Below are 17,909 nucleotides of genomic sequence, written 5' to 3'. Positions count from 1 at the left end.
ACTAACGTGAGTGGAACATGTACAAGCATTAGTTGTTTAATGATAAATCACTGATTGGTATTAAAGATTTATGGATCATATGGAAAGGGGTACTGAGGAAACAAGTGCAGTATTTTGCGTGATGAGATCTGGTACATAGTATGGAATGCTAAAAAATGACTTCTCCCTCTGTCTTGCAATTACTGATCTGAATTGTTCTCGTACGTCATTTCAAGTGCCACTTCTGAATAAGCCACCAGCATTTGATGTCTTGGATCTAGAAGGTTCACAGCCAATTGATCAAGTTTCTGGCCAAAAAATAGGAATGGAAGTAGAGATAACAGTCATGTATGAGTGGAATGTGCCTGCTTGTGCAAATGTGTGTGTTTGTTTTCTTTTCTGAAGAACGCTTTGGCTGAAAGCTGAATCTGTAACAGTCTTTTCATTGTGTCTGACTAACTCAATGTGTCATCTTTACTATCTTTACTATCCTTTTCATAATATTGTTGCTATTCCAACCTGGACTTTACATTCTTTGATTTTGTGTGTAAGATCCTTTGTCTGGAATCAAAACTGGTTTCACAGCTTAAAGCCACATCCTCAGGCAGGTATATACATTATGAGAGCAAACTGTGGGGAAGGACAGAAGACCCAACATTCATTGTCTAAATAATAGTAATGTGCCACATGAACATACTGTCAAGTTGTATGTAAGTGTTGGATTCCTGTTATTTTGACAGTGAATGTTGGGTTTTCTACCCATCCCAACATTTGGGTCTCATATGACACAATGTGGGTGGGCTTAGTCAAGGGGGAGTTAGCGATGAAAGGAAATCTGTGGTACTAAAACAGCAGACAGCTGTGTTTAGGGTCCTTTATTTGGAACCCCTACCAGTTTCATTGCTTAAAGTTAGATATAATGGGAATTAGTGAAGTTCGGTGGCAGGAGGAACAAGACTTTTGGTCAGGCGAATACAGGGTTATAAATACAAAGTCAAATAGGGGTAATGCAGGAGTAGGTTTAATAATGAATAGGAAAATAGGAATGCGGGTAAGCTACTACCAACACCACAACGAACGCACTGTTGTGGCCAAGATAGATACGAAGCCCACGCCTACTACATTAGTACAAGTTTATATGCCAACTAGCTCTGCAGATGACGAAGAAATTGATGAAATGTATGATGAAATAAAAGAAATTATTCAGATTGTGAAGGGACACGAAAATTTAATAGTCATGGGTGACTGGAATTCGGCAGTAGGAAAAGGGAGAGAAGGAAACACAGTAGGTGAATACGGATTGGGGGTAAGAAATGAAAGAGGAAGCCGCCTGGTAGAATTTTGCACAGAGCACAACTTAATCATTGCTAACACTTGGTTCAAGAATCATGAAAGAAGGTGGTATACATGGAAGAACCCTGGAGATACTACAAGGTTTCAGATAGATTATATAATGGTAAGACAGAGATTTAGGAACCAGGTTTTAAATTGTAAGACATTTCCAGGGGCAGATGTGGATTCTGACCACAATCTATTGGTTATGAACTGTAGGTTAAAACTGAAGAAACTGCAAAAAGGTGGGAATTTAAGGAGATGGGACCTGGATAAACTGAAAGAACCAGAGGTTGTACAGAGTTTCAGGCAGAGCATAAGGGAACAATTGACAGGAATGGGGGAAAGAAATACAGTAGAACAAGAATGGGTAGCTTTGAGGGATGAAGTAGTGAAGGCAGCAGAGGATCAAGTAGGTAAAAAGACGAGGGCTAGTAGAAATCCTTGGGTGACAGAAGAAATACTGAATTTAATTGATGAAAGGAGAAAATATAAAAATGCAGTAAATGAAGCAGACAAAAAGGAATAGAAACGTCTCAAAAATGAGATCGACAGGAAGTGCAAAATGGCTAAGCAGGCATGGTTAGAGGACAAATGTAAGGATGTATAGGCTTATCTCACTAGGGGTAAGATAGATACAGCCTACAGGAAAATAAGAGAGACCTTTGGAGAAAAGAGAACCACTTGTATGAATATCAAAAGCTCAGATGGAAACCCAGTTCTAAGCAAAGAAGGGAAAGCAGAAAGGTGGAAGGAGTATATACAGGGTCTATACAAGGGCGATGTACTTGAGGACAGTATTATGGGAGTGGAAGAAATGTAGATGATGATGAAATGGGAGATATGATACTGCGTGAAGAGTTTGACAGAGCACTGAAAGACCTGAGTCGAAACAAGGCCCCAGGAGTAGACAACATTCCATTAGAACTGCTGACGGCCTTGGGAGAGCCAGTCCTGACAAAACTCTACCATCTGGTGAGCAAGATGTATGAGACAGGCGAAATACCCTCAGACTTCAAGAAGAACATAATAATTCCTATCCCAAAGAAAGCAGGTGTTGACAGATGTGAAAATTACCGAACTACCAGTTTAATAAGTCACAGCTGCAAAAAATTAACGCCAATTCTTTACAGACGAATGGAAAAACTAGTAGGAGCCGACCTCGGGGAAGATCAGTTTGGATTCCGTAGAAATATTGGAACACGTGAGGCAATACTGACCCTACGACTTATCTTAGAAGCTAGATTAAGGAAAGGCAAACCTAAGTTCCTAGCATTTGTAGACTTAGAGAAAGCTTTTGACAATGTTGACTGGAATACTCTCTTTCAAATTCTGAAGGTGACAGGGGTAAAATACAGGGAGCGAAAGACTATTTACAATTTGTATAGAAACCAAATGGCAGTTATAAGAGTTGAGGGGCATGAAAGGGAAGCAGTGGTTGGGAAGGGAGTGATACAGGGTTGTAGCCTCTCCCCGATTTTATTCAATGTGTATATTGAGCAAGCACTGAAGGAAACAAAAGAAAAATTCGGAGTAGGTATTAAAATCCATGGAGAAGAAATAAAAACTTTGAGGTTTGCCGATGACATTGTAATTCTGTCAGAGACAGCAAAGGACTTGGAAGAGCAGTTGAACGGAATGGGTGGTGCCTTGAAAGGAGAATATAAGATGAACATCAACAAAGGCAAAACGAGGATAATGGAATGTAGTCGAATTAAGTCTGGTGATGCTGAGGGTATTAGATTAGGAAATGAGACACTTGAAGTAGTAAAGGAGTTTTGCTATTTGGGGAGCAAAATAACTGATGATGGTCGAAGTAGAGAGGATATAAAATGTAGACTGGCAATGGCAAGGAAAGCGTTTCTGAAGAAGAGAAATTTGTTAACATCGAGTATCGATTTAAGTGTCAGGAAGTCGTTTCTGAAAGTATTTGTATGGAGTGTAGCCATGTATGGAAGTGAAACATGGACGATAAATAGTTTAGACAATAAGAGAATAGAAGCTTTCGAAATGTGGTGCTACAGAAGAATGCTGAAGATTAGATGGGTAGATCACATAACTAATGAGGTGGTGTTGAATAGGATTGGGGAGAAGAGAAGTTTGTGGCACAACTTGACTAGAAGAAGGGATCGGTTGGTAAGACATGTTCTGAGACATTGAGGGATCACCAATTTAGTATTGGAGGGCAGCGTAAAGGGTAAAAATCGTAGAGGGAGACCAAGAGATGAATACACCAAGCAGATTCAGAAGGATGTAGGCTGCAGTAGGTACTGGGAGATGAAGAAGCTTGCACAGGATAGAGTAGCATGGAGAGCTGCATCAAACCAGTCTCAGGACTGAAGACCACAACAACAACATGACACAATTTGTACGCTCACCTGAAGATGTCGTTTAAGCAATGAAACTGGTAGGGGTTCCTAATAAAGGACCCTAAACACAGCTGTCTGCTGTTTTAGTACCACAGATTTCCTTTCATCGCTAGCTCCCAGCTCCCCCTTGACTAAGCCCACCCACATCCACACATATGCAGAAAGTGCAAAACATTTTTTGAACAGTTTATTTATCTCATTAACTTTGCTATTCTTATCATTACACAGTCAGTGTTACTGGCATACAATTCTGGTCTACGTATGATTACACACTAGTGTCTATTGTTTAACACAGAGTATACTCTGACACAACTCTAAAAATGTATGCATGTACACGTGCAAAAAACCGCACCTCCCCCTCCACACACACACACACACACACACACACACACACACACACACACACACACAAAAAGAAGAACGAAGTTCGCATGCACATGCACACACAAAGAAGAAGAAGGAAGCTATTTAGTCATTTTTGTCACTGATCAAATGTGTCATATATTTGTGAAAACAGTACAGAGTTTTAACACAACAATTTTTTTATTGAAATTCATAATTTTTAATCATTAATGATGTACGAATGTGACCATTAGTTAAGAAGTCAGTCTACAACCTAAACTGCAATACATGTAAATCCATTGCAGTTACATCTACATCTACATGACTACTCTGAAATTCACATTTAAGTGCTTGGCAGAGGGTTCATCAAACCACAATCATACTATCTCTCTACCATTCCGCTCCCGAACAGTGTGCGGGAAAAACGAACACCTAAACCTTTCTGTTCGAGCTCTGATTTCTCTTATTTTATTTTGATGATCATTCCTACCTATATAGGTTGGGCTCAACAAAATATTTTTGCATTCGGAAGAGAAAGTTGGTGACTGAAATTTCGTAAATAGATCGCCGCGACGAAAAACATCTTTACTTTAATGACTTCCATCCCAACTCACGTATCATATCTGCCACACTCTCTCCCCTATTACGTGATAATACAAAACGAGCTGCCCTTTTTGCACCCTTTCGATGTCCTGTCGTCCGTCAATCCCACCTGGTAAGGATCCCACACCGCGCAGCAATATTCTAACAGAGGACGAACGAGTGTAGTGCAAGCTGTCTCTTTAATGGACTTGTTGCATCTTCTAAGTGTCCTGCCAATGAAACGCAACCTTTGGCTCGCCTTCCCCACAATATTATCTATGTGGTCTTTCCAACTGAAGTTGTTCGTAATTTTAACACCCAGGTACTTAGTTGAATTGACAGCCTTGAGAATTTTACTATTTATCGAGTAATCGAATTCCAACGGATTTCTTTTGGAACTCATGTGGATCACCTCACACTTATCGTTATTTAGTGTCAACTGCCACCTGCCACACCATACAGCAATCTTTTCTAAATCGCTTTGCAACTGATACTGGTCTTCGGATGACCTTACTAGACGGTAAATTACAGAATCATCTGTGAATAACCTAAGAGAACTGCTCAGATTGTCACCCAGGTCATTTATATAGATCAGGAGCAGCAGAAGTGCCAGGACGCTTCCCTGGGGAACACCTGATATCACTTCAGTTTTACTCAGTGATTTGCCGTCTATTACTACGAACTGCGACCTTCCCGACAGGAAATCACGAAACCAGTCGCACAACTGAGACGATACCCCATAGGCCCGCAGCTTGATTAGAAGTCGCTTGTGAGGAACAGTGTCAAAAGCTTTCCGGAAATCTAGAAATACGGAATCAACTTGAGATCCCCTGTCGATAGCAGCCATTACTTTGTGCGAATAAAGAGCTAGCTTCGTTGCACAAGAACAATGTTTTCTGTAACCATGCCGATTACGTATCAATAGATCGTTTCCTTCGAGGAGATTCATAATGTTTGAATACAGTATATGCTCCAAAACCCTACTGCAAACCGACATCAATGATATAGGTCTGTAGTTAGATGGATTACTCCTACTACCCTTCTTAAACACTGGTGCGACCTGCGCAATTTTCCAATCTGTAGGTACAGATCTATCGGTTAGCGAGCGGTTGTATATGATTGCTAAGTAGGGAGCTATTGTATCAGCGTAACCTGAAAGGAACCTATCAGTATACAATGTGGACCTGAAGACTTGCCCGTATCAAGCGATTTGAGGTGCTTCACAACCCGTAAGGTATCTACTTCAAAGAAACTCATGTTAGCAGCTGTTCATGTTTCAAATTCTGGAATATTCCATTCATCTTCCCTGGTGAAGGAATTTCGGAAAACTGCGTTCAATAAATCTGCTTTAGCGGCACAGTCGTCGGTAACACTACCATCGGCACTGCGCAGTGAAGGTATTGACTGCGTCTTGCCGCTTGTGTACTTTACATACGACCAGAATTTCTTCGCATTTTCTACCAAATTTCGAGACAATGTTTCGTTGTGGCACCTATTAAAGGCATCTCGCATTGAAGTCTGTGCCAAATTTTGCGAGTCTGTAAATTTTAGCCAACCTTCGGGATTTCGCGTTCTTCTGAACTTCGCAAGCTTTTCCCGTTGCCTCTGCAACAGCATTCGGACCTGTTTTGTGTACCATGGGGGATCAGTTCCATCTCTTACCAATTGCTGTTGCTACTATATCTTTGAATTTGAGCCACATCTTCGTCTACATTTGCATAGTTAGTTCGGAAGGAATGAAGATTGTCTCTTAGGAAGGCTTGTAGTGACACTTTATCCACTTTTTTAAATAAAATTATTGTGCGTTTGTTTCTGGTGGATTTGGAAGAAACGGTATTGAGCCTAGCTACAACGACCTTGTGATCACTAATCCCTGTATCAGTCATGATGCTCTCTCTCAGCTCTGGATTGTTTGTGGCTAAGAGGTCAAGTGTGTTTTCGCAACCATTTACAATTCGCGTGGGTTCGTGGACTAACTGCTCGAAATAATTTTTGGAGAAAGCATTTAGGACAATCTCGGAAGATGTTTTCTGCCTACCACCAGTTTTGAACAAGTATTTTTGCCAACATATCGAGGGAAGGTTGAAATCCCCACCAACTATAACCATATGAGTGGGGTATTTATTTGTTACGAGACTCAAATTTTCTCTGAACTGTTCAGCAACTATATCATCGGAGTCTGGGGGTCGGTAGAAGGAGCCTATTATTAACTTAGTTCGGCTGTTAAGTATAACCTCCACCCATACCAATTCGCACTGAGTATCTACTTCGACTTCACTACAAGATAAACCACTACTGACAGACACAAACACTCCACCACCAATTCTGCCTAATCTATCTTTCCTGAACACCATCTGAGACTTCGTAAAAATTTCTGCAGAACTTATTTCAGGCTTTAGCCAGCTTTCTGTACCTATAAAGATTTCAGCTTCTGTGCTTTCTATTAGCACTTGTAGCTCAGGGACTTTCCCAGCACAACTACAACAATTTACAACTATAATTCCGACTGTTCCTTGATCCAAGCACGTCAAGCAGGACTTCAGTTAGTTGCCAGCAGTAATATAGGCACTGTTCCTGTAACTTTGCTAATGGCGACACATCCTAGTGACATATTTCAGTCTGCCAGAAACATGCCTGAATAAAATGCACACATATTACAGCAGAATGTTTTGTTGTTTCAACTGAAAATAAAAATGACTGTAACCAGTCACATACACTGTTATTCACACTACACATTTTGGAGTGTCATACCATCATCATCAGCTGGATTTATTTCTATTAACAGAGCATTAACTATTTGTACATATGATTTTGTGTGGGCAACAAGTGGCACTGTCTTTCAGTAGTCACAGCTACTTTTACAGTCGTACTTAAATTACACACACTTTTTTCTGTAAGTGGTTTGTTATTTCTTAGGAAATACATTTTAGAAGAGCTTAAAAATGATCTGCCATTGTCATCTTGTGAGCAAATAGAAAGTTATTTAAAGTCCAGTCAACATACAATTTAATTTACACATAACTTACAGATTATGCAAGTTGCATAATGCCTTTAATTACAAATGCAGGGACACAGATACAAATGCTGAGATGCTGTTTAGCAATCTCCCCCCTCCCTCCTCGTCATGGTCTGTTTCCATGAGTAAAACCAGTTGCACGGACATGGTGACATATCTTCTACCAGAAGTTACAAGGATGGCTGTGCACAGGACTTCATCTTTGCCTTCTTTACAGCTCCTGCACTCTTGCCTTCTTCCACATGATTTGTAAGAAAACTGCTTCTAGCAGAAGGATGGCATCACCTGTTTGAATCCTCCCCAGTCTTCTATCTGGGCGCTTGACTTGGTGTAAATTAATCAAGAGTGTACAACATTTTTCCTTCCAGCACTTCCAGAAATCTTCTACTGTTTAGTGAAGGAGTCTAAAATCTCTCATCAAGTTCGTTGTATTTGGGGGCTTGGATGCTGTTGACTATTTTGTGAGTCTCTCCCCACAAGGAAGTGTGCCAGTGAGATAATTTTGGCTTCATTTTGAGCGGCTGACCTCAAATCGAAGGCAACTTCAGTATTAATGAACAGTCTGTAGCCCTTCTTTTTCCATGCTGGAGCATCCAAGTACTTTTTAAAGATATAGTTTGATTGAATTGACCATCCTCTCCCAACATCCTCCTCACCAAGCCCATGTGGAGCTGTAAACCTCCATGTTATGCCTTTTGCACGAAACATTGGTGGTCTTAACAGCAGTGGTGGCCATACACAGTTTTGTTATCTCCTTGTTGGCTGCATGGAATGTTTGGGCTTTGTCTTGGTATATGGAGTGTGGAATGCCACATCTGTAAATATATCTCAGTAGGGCCAACAAAAATTGACCTGTTGTTGAACTGTGGATTAGCTCTAGGTGAAAGGCTCTACACAAGTGAACAGTGTAATATAGCATTTGGTTGTAATACTTATTGCTTAGGAGTACAAGGCCCCTGCAAAATTTGATTCCAATGACTTAGAAGGGTCTGCGTGATATTATACAGTCGGCTAGCAGTGGAGCTCCTGTTTCTTGACTGGCAATGTCGCACGCTATTTTACGCAGAAGGCAGCGATGAATAACCTCCTTTATGGTGTGACAGGTGTGTAGTATCCAGAAGAAGAACCCAATATGATGTAAATGAATGTATGTAGAATTAAAAGCCTCTTCAAGTGATGATTTCTTTCAAGAATAAGTGAATGTCTTTCTTCAATAGTTAATTTTGCATAATGCAGAAGACCATCTAGACATGTCCACACCCCAAAAAAAGGATTGAGCACTTTATTTTCAACTCACTGGGTAGCAGCATATTTTACTTGAAAGCTTATTTGATGAAAAAATAAAAGCCATTGTTTCTGCACAGGCTGATCAAATGATGTCAAGAAGCTGTCATGTCTTCTGCTATAAACCTATCCCTTGTCAATAAGATTCCTTTGCAATTGGATATGTGAGCAGTGACTTGCAGCAGTTTCCAGTAGGAACTAAACCTATCAATGGCTATTTTGTGTCTATAAGAAAGACCTGTGGATCCAGGTGCGAGTTTTTAGTTTCCCAGTAAATAAAATCGTCTGTCATTGAATTTAGGTAATTTCATATCATAGTGAATGGTCACAATTATGAGCCACTGAACATGCAGATAATTAAACTAAATTACACAATGCCAACCCAACCTTCATTTGTTTGTTTTTTGTCAAGGTGCAATAGTGCCCATAATGCAGAAATGACTAACTGAAAGAAAGTGAATATGTGATCAGTAAAACCAACACCCATGTGCACCCCCTTCATACACTTACACAAGATATTCATTTCCTGACTACATTTACATCTACATACATACTCTGTAAGTCACTGTATGATGGATGTATCTTGCACCACTACTAGTAATTTCCTTTTCTGTTCCACTTGCAAATAGAGTGAGGGGAAAATGAATGTCTATATGCCTTCCCCTGAGGCCTGGTCCTTACGTGAAGTGTACGTTGGTAACAGTAGAATCATTCTGCAACCCGCTTCAAAAGTAACTTCTCTAAATTTTCTCAATAGTATTTTGCAAAAAGAATGTTGTCTTCACTCCATAAATTCCAATTTGAGTTCACTAAACATCTTAACAATACTTGTGTGTTAATTGAAGCCACAGGTAACAAATCTAGCAGCATGCCTTTGAACTACTTTCACATCTTCCTTGAACTCTACCTTGTGGGGATTCTGAACACTCAAGCAGTACTCAAGAAGAATCACTCGAGAGTTCCATATGCAGTCTCCTTTGTGGTTGAGCTATGCTTTCCTAAAATTCTGCCAGTAAACCAAAGTCGACCACTCAGCTTCCCTACTACCATCTTTACATCATCGTCCTTACATGCTTGTTTCATTTAATATCACTTTGCAATGTTACATCCAGATATTAAATTGAAGTGGCGGAGTCAAGCATCAAATTAATAATGTTTTCAACAGTTAAAAGATTGTTCTTTCCCACTCATCTGCATCAACTTCCATTTTTCTTCATTAAGAGCAAGCTGTTGTTCATTATACCAACTGGAAATTTAGTCTAAGTCATTTTGTATCATTCTACAGTCACTCAATGACACCTTTCGCTACACCACAGGGCCATCAGCAAACTGTCACAGATTGCTGCTAGCCCTGACAGAAAGGTGTTTGTGATTGCTTATGGAACAATGATTGTACCTAGGCATACATTTCTTCATTCGAATCAAATCGATAGCTACATATGTCTTTTTTTCAGGGCCCCAAAAGTATGGAAATCGCATGGGGAGAGATCAGGACTGTATGGAGGATATGTAACGGCTTCCCAGCAAAACTTTTACAGCATAGTCGAAACAACAGGCACGGGATCTACAGGAAACCCAAGATTACCTTTTTCTTTGATTGCAAGGATTGAATTTCCAGAACACACAGCATCATAATTAAAGCACAGCGGTACATAGATACTTTGAAAAAACTGAAGTGTGCTACCAACTCCAAACGGCCAGAAATGTTGATGGACAGCATCACTCTGTTGCAGGATAATGCCTGCCCATATATTGCCAAGGATGTTTCAACTATGCTGCAGGAGATTTGCTTGGAAGTCCTGAAATATAGTCCCGATCTCTCAACAAGTGATTTCCACATTTTTGGAGCCCTGAAGAAAGACGATTTTGGCCATCGATTTGCTTTGGACAAAGAAGTGCACACCTCGGTAAAGTCATGGTTCTGTAGGCAACTCGAAAAATTTTTCCCTGAATGCATGGACCATCATCCGCCACAGTGTAATAAATGTATTAACACTTATGGTGATTACTTTTGATCTAACAGACTGTTCACCTACCCTTTTTTTTCTTTTCTTTTTTTCCCAACTCTCTCATTTTCATCTGACTGCCACTTACAGAATCACTGTGCCACTGTTGCATTATTCTTTTCATTACATCAGTCAATACGTGATTCTATGAACACTTCTGTTTAGTAAAGCTGTGTGTGTATTAGTACAACTAATATCTCTCTCTCTCTCTCTCTCTCTCTCTCTCTGTTTCTCTGTCTGTCTGTGACACACACACACACACACACACACACACACACACACACACAAGCGCGCGCACAAATTATGTTACACATGCAAAGGATACATAATCTGTAAAGCATATTTATGAGAGTTACTAATCAATATATACATGTAATGAGTTCAATTTCTTAGGCCATGCTGATTATCTTATTACGACATATCATGCCTTTTCACTATTATTATTTTTCTACTAGGGTGCAATACTTCAGTTAAAAATTACATACCCTTCACTGCTGACCACAAGTGATGACACCAACAGAACAGGCAAATAAATAAATTAATCATCTATAATGTAACAACTTAAGTCTAGAGTTATTTCAGATTGATTGTAAAACTAAGTATAAGGCAAATGCATATCAGTCCCATGCTAATTTATCCTTAGTCTATACGGGTGATGAAATATAAAAATGCCATTGTATTGTTGAATAACAACATGAATTAGGATAGATTGCTACAAAAAAGGTGCATTTAAAAGTAAACTAAACTGTCACCTTCCAGATTTCGAAAAAACATAGATGGCCACAGTCGACTCTGGATGCTGAGACTTCATTGTCCAGAGATGGCAGTGGCTCTCTCTCTCTCTCTCTCTCTCTCTCTCTCTCTCTTTCTGTGTGTGTGTGTGTGTGTGTGTGTGTGTGTGTGTGTGTGTGTGTGTGTGTGTGTGTGTTTTTTTTTCTCTAAATTTGAAGGAGGCCTGTGTCCAATAACTCAGTCTACTTTTATATGTTTTATATGTACCCTGTTCACCACTCAACAGCTCTTCTATGTGGCATGTAGCAATCTAGCCCAACTCACATGGTTTATTATACTATTCTGGACATTCCGCTGTTTATAAAGTCTTCTTGAATTTTACAACTTTCACTAATCTCTCAATCAGTGCCCACAAATTAAACTTCATTAATAACAAATAATATATTTACAATTCATTGTATTCTGGAACCTGGGATGTACAGACAGGAAGACAAAAATACAGGCGCTGAAACATATACTAAGGAAGAAAAAATGTCACCAGAAACTGCCAAGCTTAATATGGGCACATGCACAGATATCAAAAAATGTTTAATATTTTCATACAACCATTTCAGGCTTCTGGAATACATACAAGAAGAAGAGACAATACCTGCCAGTGGAAACAGAAACTGGCTAATAAAGAAGCTCACATGTGAACAGAAAAACAGGCTATCAGAATCTAATAGGAAACACTTACAAATTTAAGAGCATGAAGACGAAGGACAAATAACAATAAATATGAATAACTTAACTGGCATAGAAAATATTCTCTCTTTTAGATTTTTGTGTCCCAAGAACACCAAGTATAAAAAAATGTGCATTGAAAAACAACTAGACAGTTGCCTGACAGTGTGATGCAAAATTTATACTTTGCATGATGTGACTGGATGTCACATTTTCGCTGTGTCCATTCATCCTTGTCAAATATTTTGCACTCATCTGACATATGAGGAACACTGAAATGTATTTGTGTGACTGATGAAATTACACAGTCAAGTTAGAACATGGTGGCCAAGTTTCCTACATAAAACTGCATAAGAAATAGGCAGTGTTCACAGATTGGTACCAGAAATCACTAAATCATAGGGATCCATGTTATAAGTTAAATTCATAATTCAGGCAAGTGGTTCACAAAGAAATCAGAATAATGTGGAACTTCCATGAAATGAAATGAATTTAAGAATGCACAGAAAAGTAATGTGAGTGATTGCAAAATAAGATAGATAACCTCCTTGACTGATTGAGAGAGTTGAAAATATCTGAAAAAATAATATTCTGTCTCAAACTGAATATGATGACACCAAAGGAATGCAGAATGGGCACAATTATGTAAAATGATTGACAAACACAAAAGTTATCTTTCTTCTTAAATATGTTGCAAACTACTCTTATGGAAAAACAAAATTTATTTAAAATGTGTAACACATGGAGAAACAATAGAAACATAGATATTGTGGTAATGAAACCTTTTATTTCTAATGCATAACCGCACTGCATTTGTTCTTGTACAACAGTCAATTTCATCCCACAGTCAGTGACTATTCATATTTATGTCATGCAACAAATGTGTGGGCCATAAAACTGGAAAACTCCTCACACACCCTTTGAATTACAAAGAACAAGAAAGTAACATATTAGTGCTAATCCCTTAGAATTTTTTTAAATTAGAATTTTTTTAAATTAGAATTTTTTTAGGGAAATCTTGTGTTCTTTCTTCTTTGACCAACTCCAAATAACGTTTCTGCAGGTTTAAAACGCATATTACGTTCGAAATTCCAAAAACAGAAGTACAAGAATTAATAATCAACTTTTTCTGAACTGAAGTTATAAACAGAATTATAATGAGACACTAATGAGTTGATATATAATATTGAATACCCACCTTTTCTCCTTCTCTTCTTAGGAAGATCATGTTCAGTAGCATTGTATGACAACTGTTCAAGAGAAGTGGGATCATCTGTGTCATACAGTCCTCGCACCTGTATGGGAAGCACAGCTCGGGTGTTGAGATTTGGGTACCGTGTATGGGGATCCAAAGTGTAGTTCGCAAAATCGCGTTGTAAATTTTCAGGTGTTGTTTGTCCTAGTAACCGATAAATAGATTCACGTTCTGCTATAACTTCTAGTGGAGTTAAGTGGCCACTTCCCCAGCTGCGAACAGCCCAACATGCATCCATGGAGCTCAAGAAACCACGTGCACAGCCTGATCCTGTTGGCCAAAAGGGCTGGAAGAAAGAATTAAAAATTATCTTCTTGTTTCTCTCTCTCTCTCTCTCTCTCACACACACACACACACACACACACACACACACACACACAAAACAAAAAGACACATAATATTGTTTTGCAGTAATCTATACGACTATTAAAAGGAATACAATGGACTTCAAGACTTCAGTCCTCACAATGCATAGAGAAATTTTGGCCTTGTAGAATTAACACTGTACATGTGAAAATATTAAGCAAAAGATGTAGATAAGAAGCAGTAGCTTAAATAGCAGATGAAGCACCCCCCCCCCTCCTCCCTAAAAATTGTCATTTCTATTAATTGTGTAACATGTTTCTTTTTCACTATAAATAGTGTAAAAGCAAAATATCATTAATAATTGTTAATTTTTATAAGCTCTACAGTAACAGCTCCTAATGGGTTTCTTCTCTTCATTAACTTAGATGTATCTGACATCACCAGAAACACTTTTTTGTGTTGGGTTCCAAACAGGTATGTGGGCGAATTAATGACATTAGTATTTACCTCCAAGAGACTATCCCCGACAAGTATTTGGAGCAATCTGTGCCCTCGTCTCTCAATCACTCTGCTTGCATTTTCTGCAGCAAACATTGAAGTGAAGTCAAACATAGCAACATCTGGCTGCCCATAATGGTTGAGTGCAAATTCTAGTTGCGGCAGTCTGTAGTTAGTCGAAAAATCAGCAGCCTGTCGAGCATACTCCTGAAGAGCATCCTTATTTACATTTTCTACAGCAAGAAGTTTTGCAGTCTCAGCATAGTCCTATAAGAAAGTATGATGGAATTTTAAAAAGCAAGAATTATGTTTGCTTAATTGATGTAACTCCTTAAAACATATGAAGTATATGATCAAAAAATTTTCATGAACATTTATGTGCTACTGGAAGATTATCTGAGATCTAAACTAATAACACAAAAAATGTGTCATCAGTTGGATTGGATTTTTGGATTGTTTGGGGGGAAGAGACCAAACAGCTAGGTCATCGGTCTCATCGGATTGGGGAAGGACGGGGAAGGAAGTCGGCCATGCCCTTTCAAAGGAACCATCCCATCATTTGCCTGGAGTGATTTACGGAAATCACGGAAAACCTAAATCAGGATGGCCGGACGTGGGATTGAACCGTCGTCCTCCCGAATGCGAGTCATCAGTTGAATATGATATTTCTGCAGCAGATTCAAATGGGAAAATTTTTGTGACTACATAAAAGAGAAACTGATGCAATTTTCTGCTCTACAGAGATGCACATTACAGCATTTTTTTATATAAAAAATAATACTAATAGATTAAATTCTGAAAATATTACCAGGGAGAAATAATTTTCAAAATTAAAGTAACAGTAATTAAATTAAATATCTTTCAAAGCATCAAATGTTATGTGCAAGACATACTAGCAACTCGCAAAACAAGCGAACGATATATTTCTGAAACTTGGTAACACTTCTCTCCAAATGGACACTGATCCAAGGGTAAGCCAATTTGAATCCCTGTGGTGCAAACACTCTTCTTTGCCACTATTTGGCTGGCAGGGGGAGGAGAAGTGGTGGCATAAGGCTCCTGATCACCAAACATTGAGCCACTGTCCTGGTTTAAATAACAAACCTTTCTGCGTTATGTCATGAAGTGAGGACATGTGATGCTGTTGATGGTGAACCATCCATCACGTGGGGACATTAAGCTTGGAAGCCTCCTTAGTGCTTTTCTCAAGGACTAGGCTACGTGCTGGCATTCTCCCTTTATCATCATCATCATCATCATCATCATCCCATACTAACACCACACACACACACACACACACACACACACACACACACACACACACACACAATATTACAAATAGTGTGTAATGTAGCATATTATAAACAAACAAACATTCATGGTAACTCCCAGCTTGGCAGCTTCTGATTTAAATCCATTTGGAGACTGAACAAGAAGTTATTCCTATACTGTTCAGCTGCAGAAACAAAATCACACTGACAGGGTTGCCACAAGTTACCCCAAGTGAAATTCTCTGATATTTTTCTGATTTCCAGACATGTTTTAGCATTTTTCCCTGGCAAATTTTGAGATTGATTGATTAATTGAGAGGGTTTATGGGGCCAAATGGCAAGATCATCAGTCCCGTGATTCCAAAGTTACAAGTTACTCACAGAAGAAAGAGGACCAGCTAAAAGTGGATGGATCCAGTCAGGGGAGTCAAATTATAAAACAAGGAAGTTAAAACACACACAGTAAAAGGATAAAAGGTTAGACAAAATCTAAAAACTGGAGAAAAAGAGTGATCTTTCCACGAGGGAGTGGTCATGGGATCTCAGACTGAAAAAAATGTGAAGAGAGGCTCTAACTACAACCACCCTGCCTCTGCTCCAGGAGTAAAGCAAAACCATATATCTGAAAATAACCACTTTCACAGAGGAAACTGAGGATCAGTTCAACCACCTGTGAATTGTCAGCTAATATTACAATTAAGGTAGACTATACTTAGCACGAAGGGGACATTTTACCAATATGTGGGATATCGTCAGTCTGGCTCCACAACCATATTGTGGTGGTAGTTTGTTACACAGGAGGACACAACTGGTGAGCCTGGTATGACCAATGCGTAGAACTCCTTCTGAGAGGAGCCGAAGGAAGAGCACCAAAGCACAGCAGTGGACAACTTCCGACAGGAGCAGAATTGAAGAGCACCAAAGCGCAGCAGTCTCCTTCATTGTGCAGAGTTTATTACTGAGAGAAGTGGTGCATCAGATGTCATTCCGCTTTTGGGCAAAGACAGATTTCACATCAACCTGCATATGCACAGCTGGAGTCATGAAAGGAAATGGAGCATGAGTATCAGCTTATCTAGCCAAACTGTCAGCCTGTTCATTCCCTGGGATACACACATGACTTGGGACTGAGAGAAAGCCAACAGAGCACATGGCACAGCCAAGGAACGAGAAAAGGTCATGGACAGCAGAGACCAAAAGATGACAAGAGTAGCAGGCTGCTCAATGAGTCAATACATGTTAAAACACTGTGGAGGGAGGCCTGAGTAACACACGCACCGACTCCATGGGGCCTGAGATGGAGACCTCAACAGAGGGAAGTGAGACGCCTTCCAACTGGCAATCCCACCCATGGGCATTGATCAGGAGGGAGCCGTCCCTCGTTTGCAAAGACAACAGGGTACACGGGATGGTCAGGGAATCTGTGAGTTGGCTTCATCATTTTTGTAGAGGGAGAATCCTCGTTCCTGTAAGGAGACTGTCAATGGGACTACGGGAAGAGTTGCATGATCTGCACCCCAAGATGTGTGGGCCATGAGGCAGAGAGCATTAAGCTTCCACATTTCTGCATACATGTGGCCCTCAGGTGGTGAATATGGGCAGCCACGTCAGCTTTTCATATATATATATATATATATATATATATATATATATATATATATATATATATATATATATATATATATATATATATATATATATATATATAAAGGGGGGGGGGGGGGCAAGAAACAGGACTGTGCTGTAACATCTTGGAGATAAAGTTCTGGATCAGGGTGTACTATGAATTGATGACAAAAATGCGTAACTAGCATTTTGGAGGGAGAAAACTGGAAGCTATGGGAGACAGCCCCAGCAGAAGTCTGATGGATGGCCCCTTGGAACTGGCACTCAACAGACACTACCGAGTGGGAGCTGCACCAGATGCAAAAATCATCGACATACAACGCCGCGGTAATCTCAGGGCCAACTGAGGTTACAAGCCCATTGATCGCTATGAGGCAGAGTGTGACACTTAATACAGAACCCTGTGGGATACCATACTCCTGAATCTGAAGGTTGCTGAGTGAAGTGCCAACTGAAACCAGGAAGAGCTGGTGGGATAAAAAATTGCGAATAAAAATCAGAAGGGGGCCGCAAAAGCCCCAGTCACGGAGGGTAACTAAAATGCAATGGCGCCAAGCCATATCATATGCCTTATGTAGGTCAAAGATG

At 39.6% G+C, this 17,909-nt stretch overlaps 1 protein-coding gene across 1 annotated transcript in view; it reads right to left on the bottom strand.

Annotated features, from left to right (window-relative positions):
- Nucleotides 1–17,909, bottom strand: part of LOC126260833 (F-actin-monooxygenase Mical) — a 556,018-nt gene that overhangs the window by 196,252 nt on the left and 341,857 nt on the right. Inside the window, exons 11-12 of the mRNA XM_049958228.1 lie at nt 14,434–14,691; nt 13,564–13,906 (exon numbers count right to left, since the gene is read on the bottom strand). Of these exons, the coding sequence (XP_049814185.1) occupies nt 13,564–13,906; nt 14,434–14,691 (601 nt within the window). The remainder of the gene's footprint in view (nt 1–13,563; nt 13,907–14,433; nt 14,692–17,909) is intronic.

The sequence above is a fragment of the Schistocerca nitens genome, chromosome 5 (genome assembly GCF_023898315.1).
Source record: "Schistocerca nitens isolate TAMUIC-IGC-003100 chromosome 5, iqSchNite1.1, whole genome shotgun sequence".
NCBI classification, from domain to species: Eukaryota; Metazoa; Arthropoda; class Insecta; order Orthoptera; family Acrididae; genus Schistocerca; species Schistocerca nitens.
This window is presented reverse-complemented; position numbering and strand designations above follow the sequence as displayed.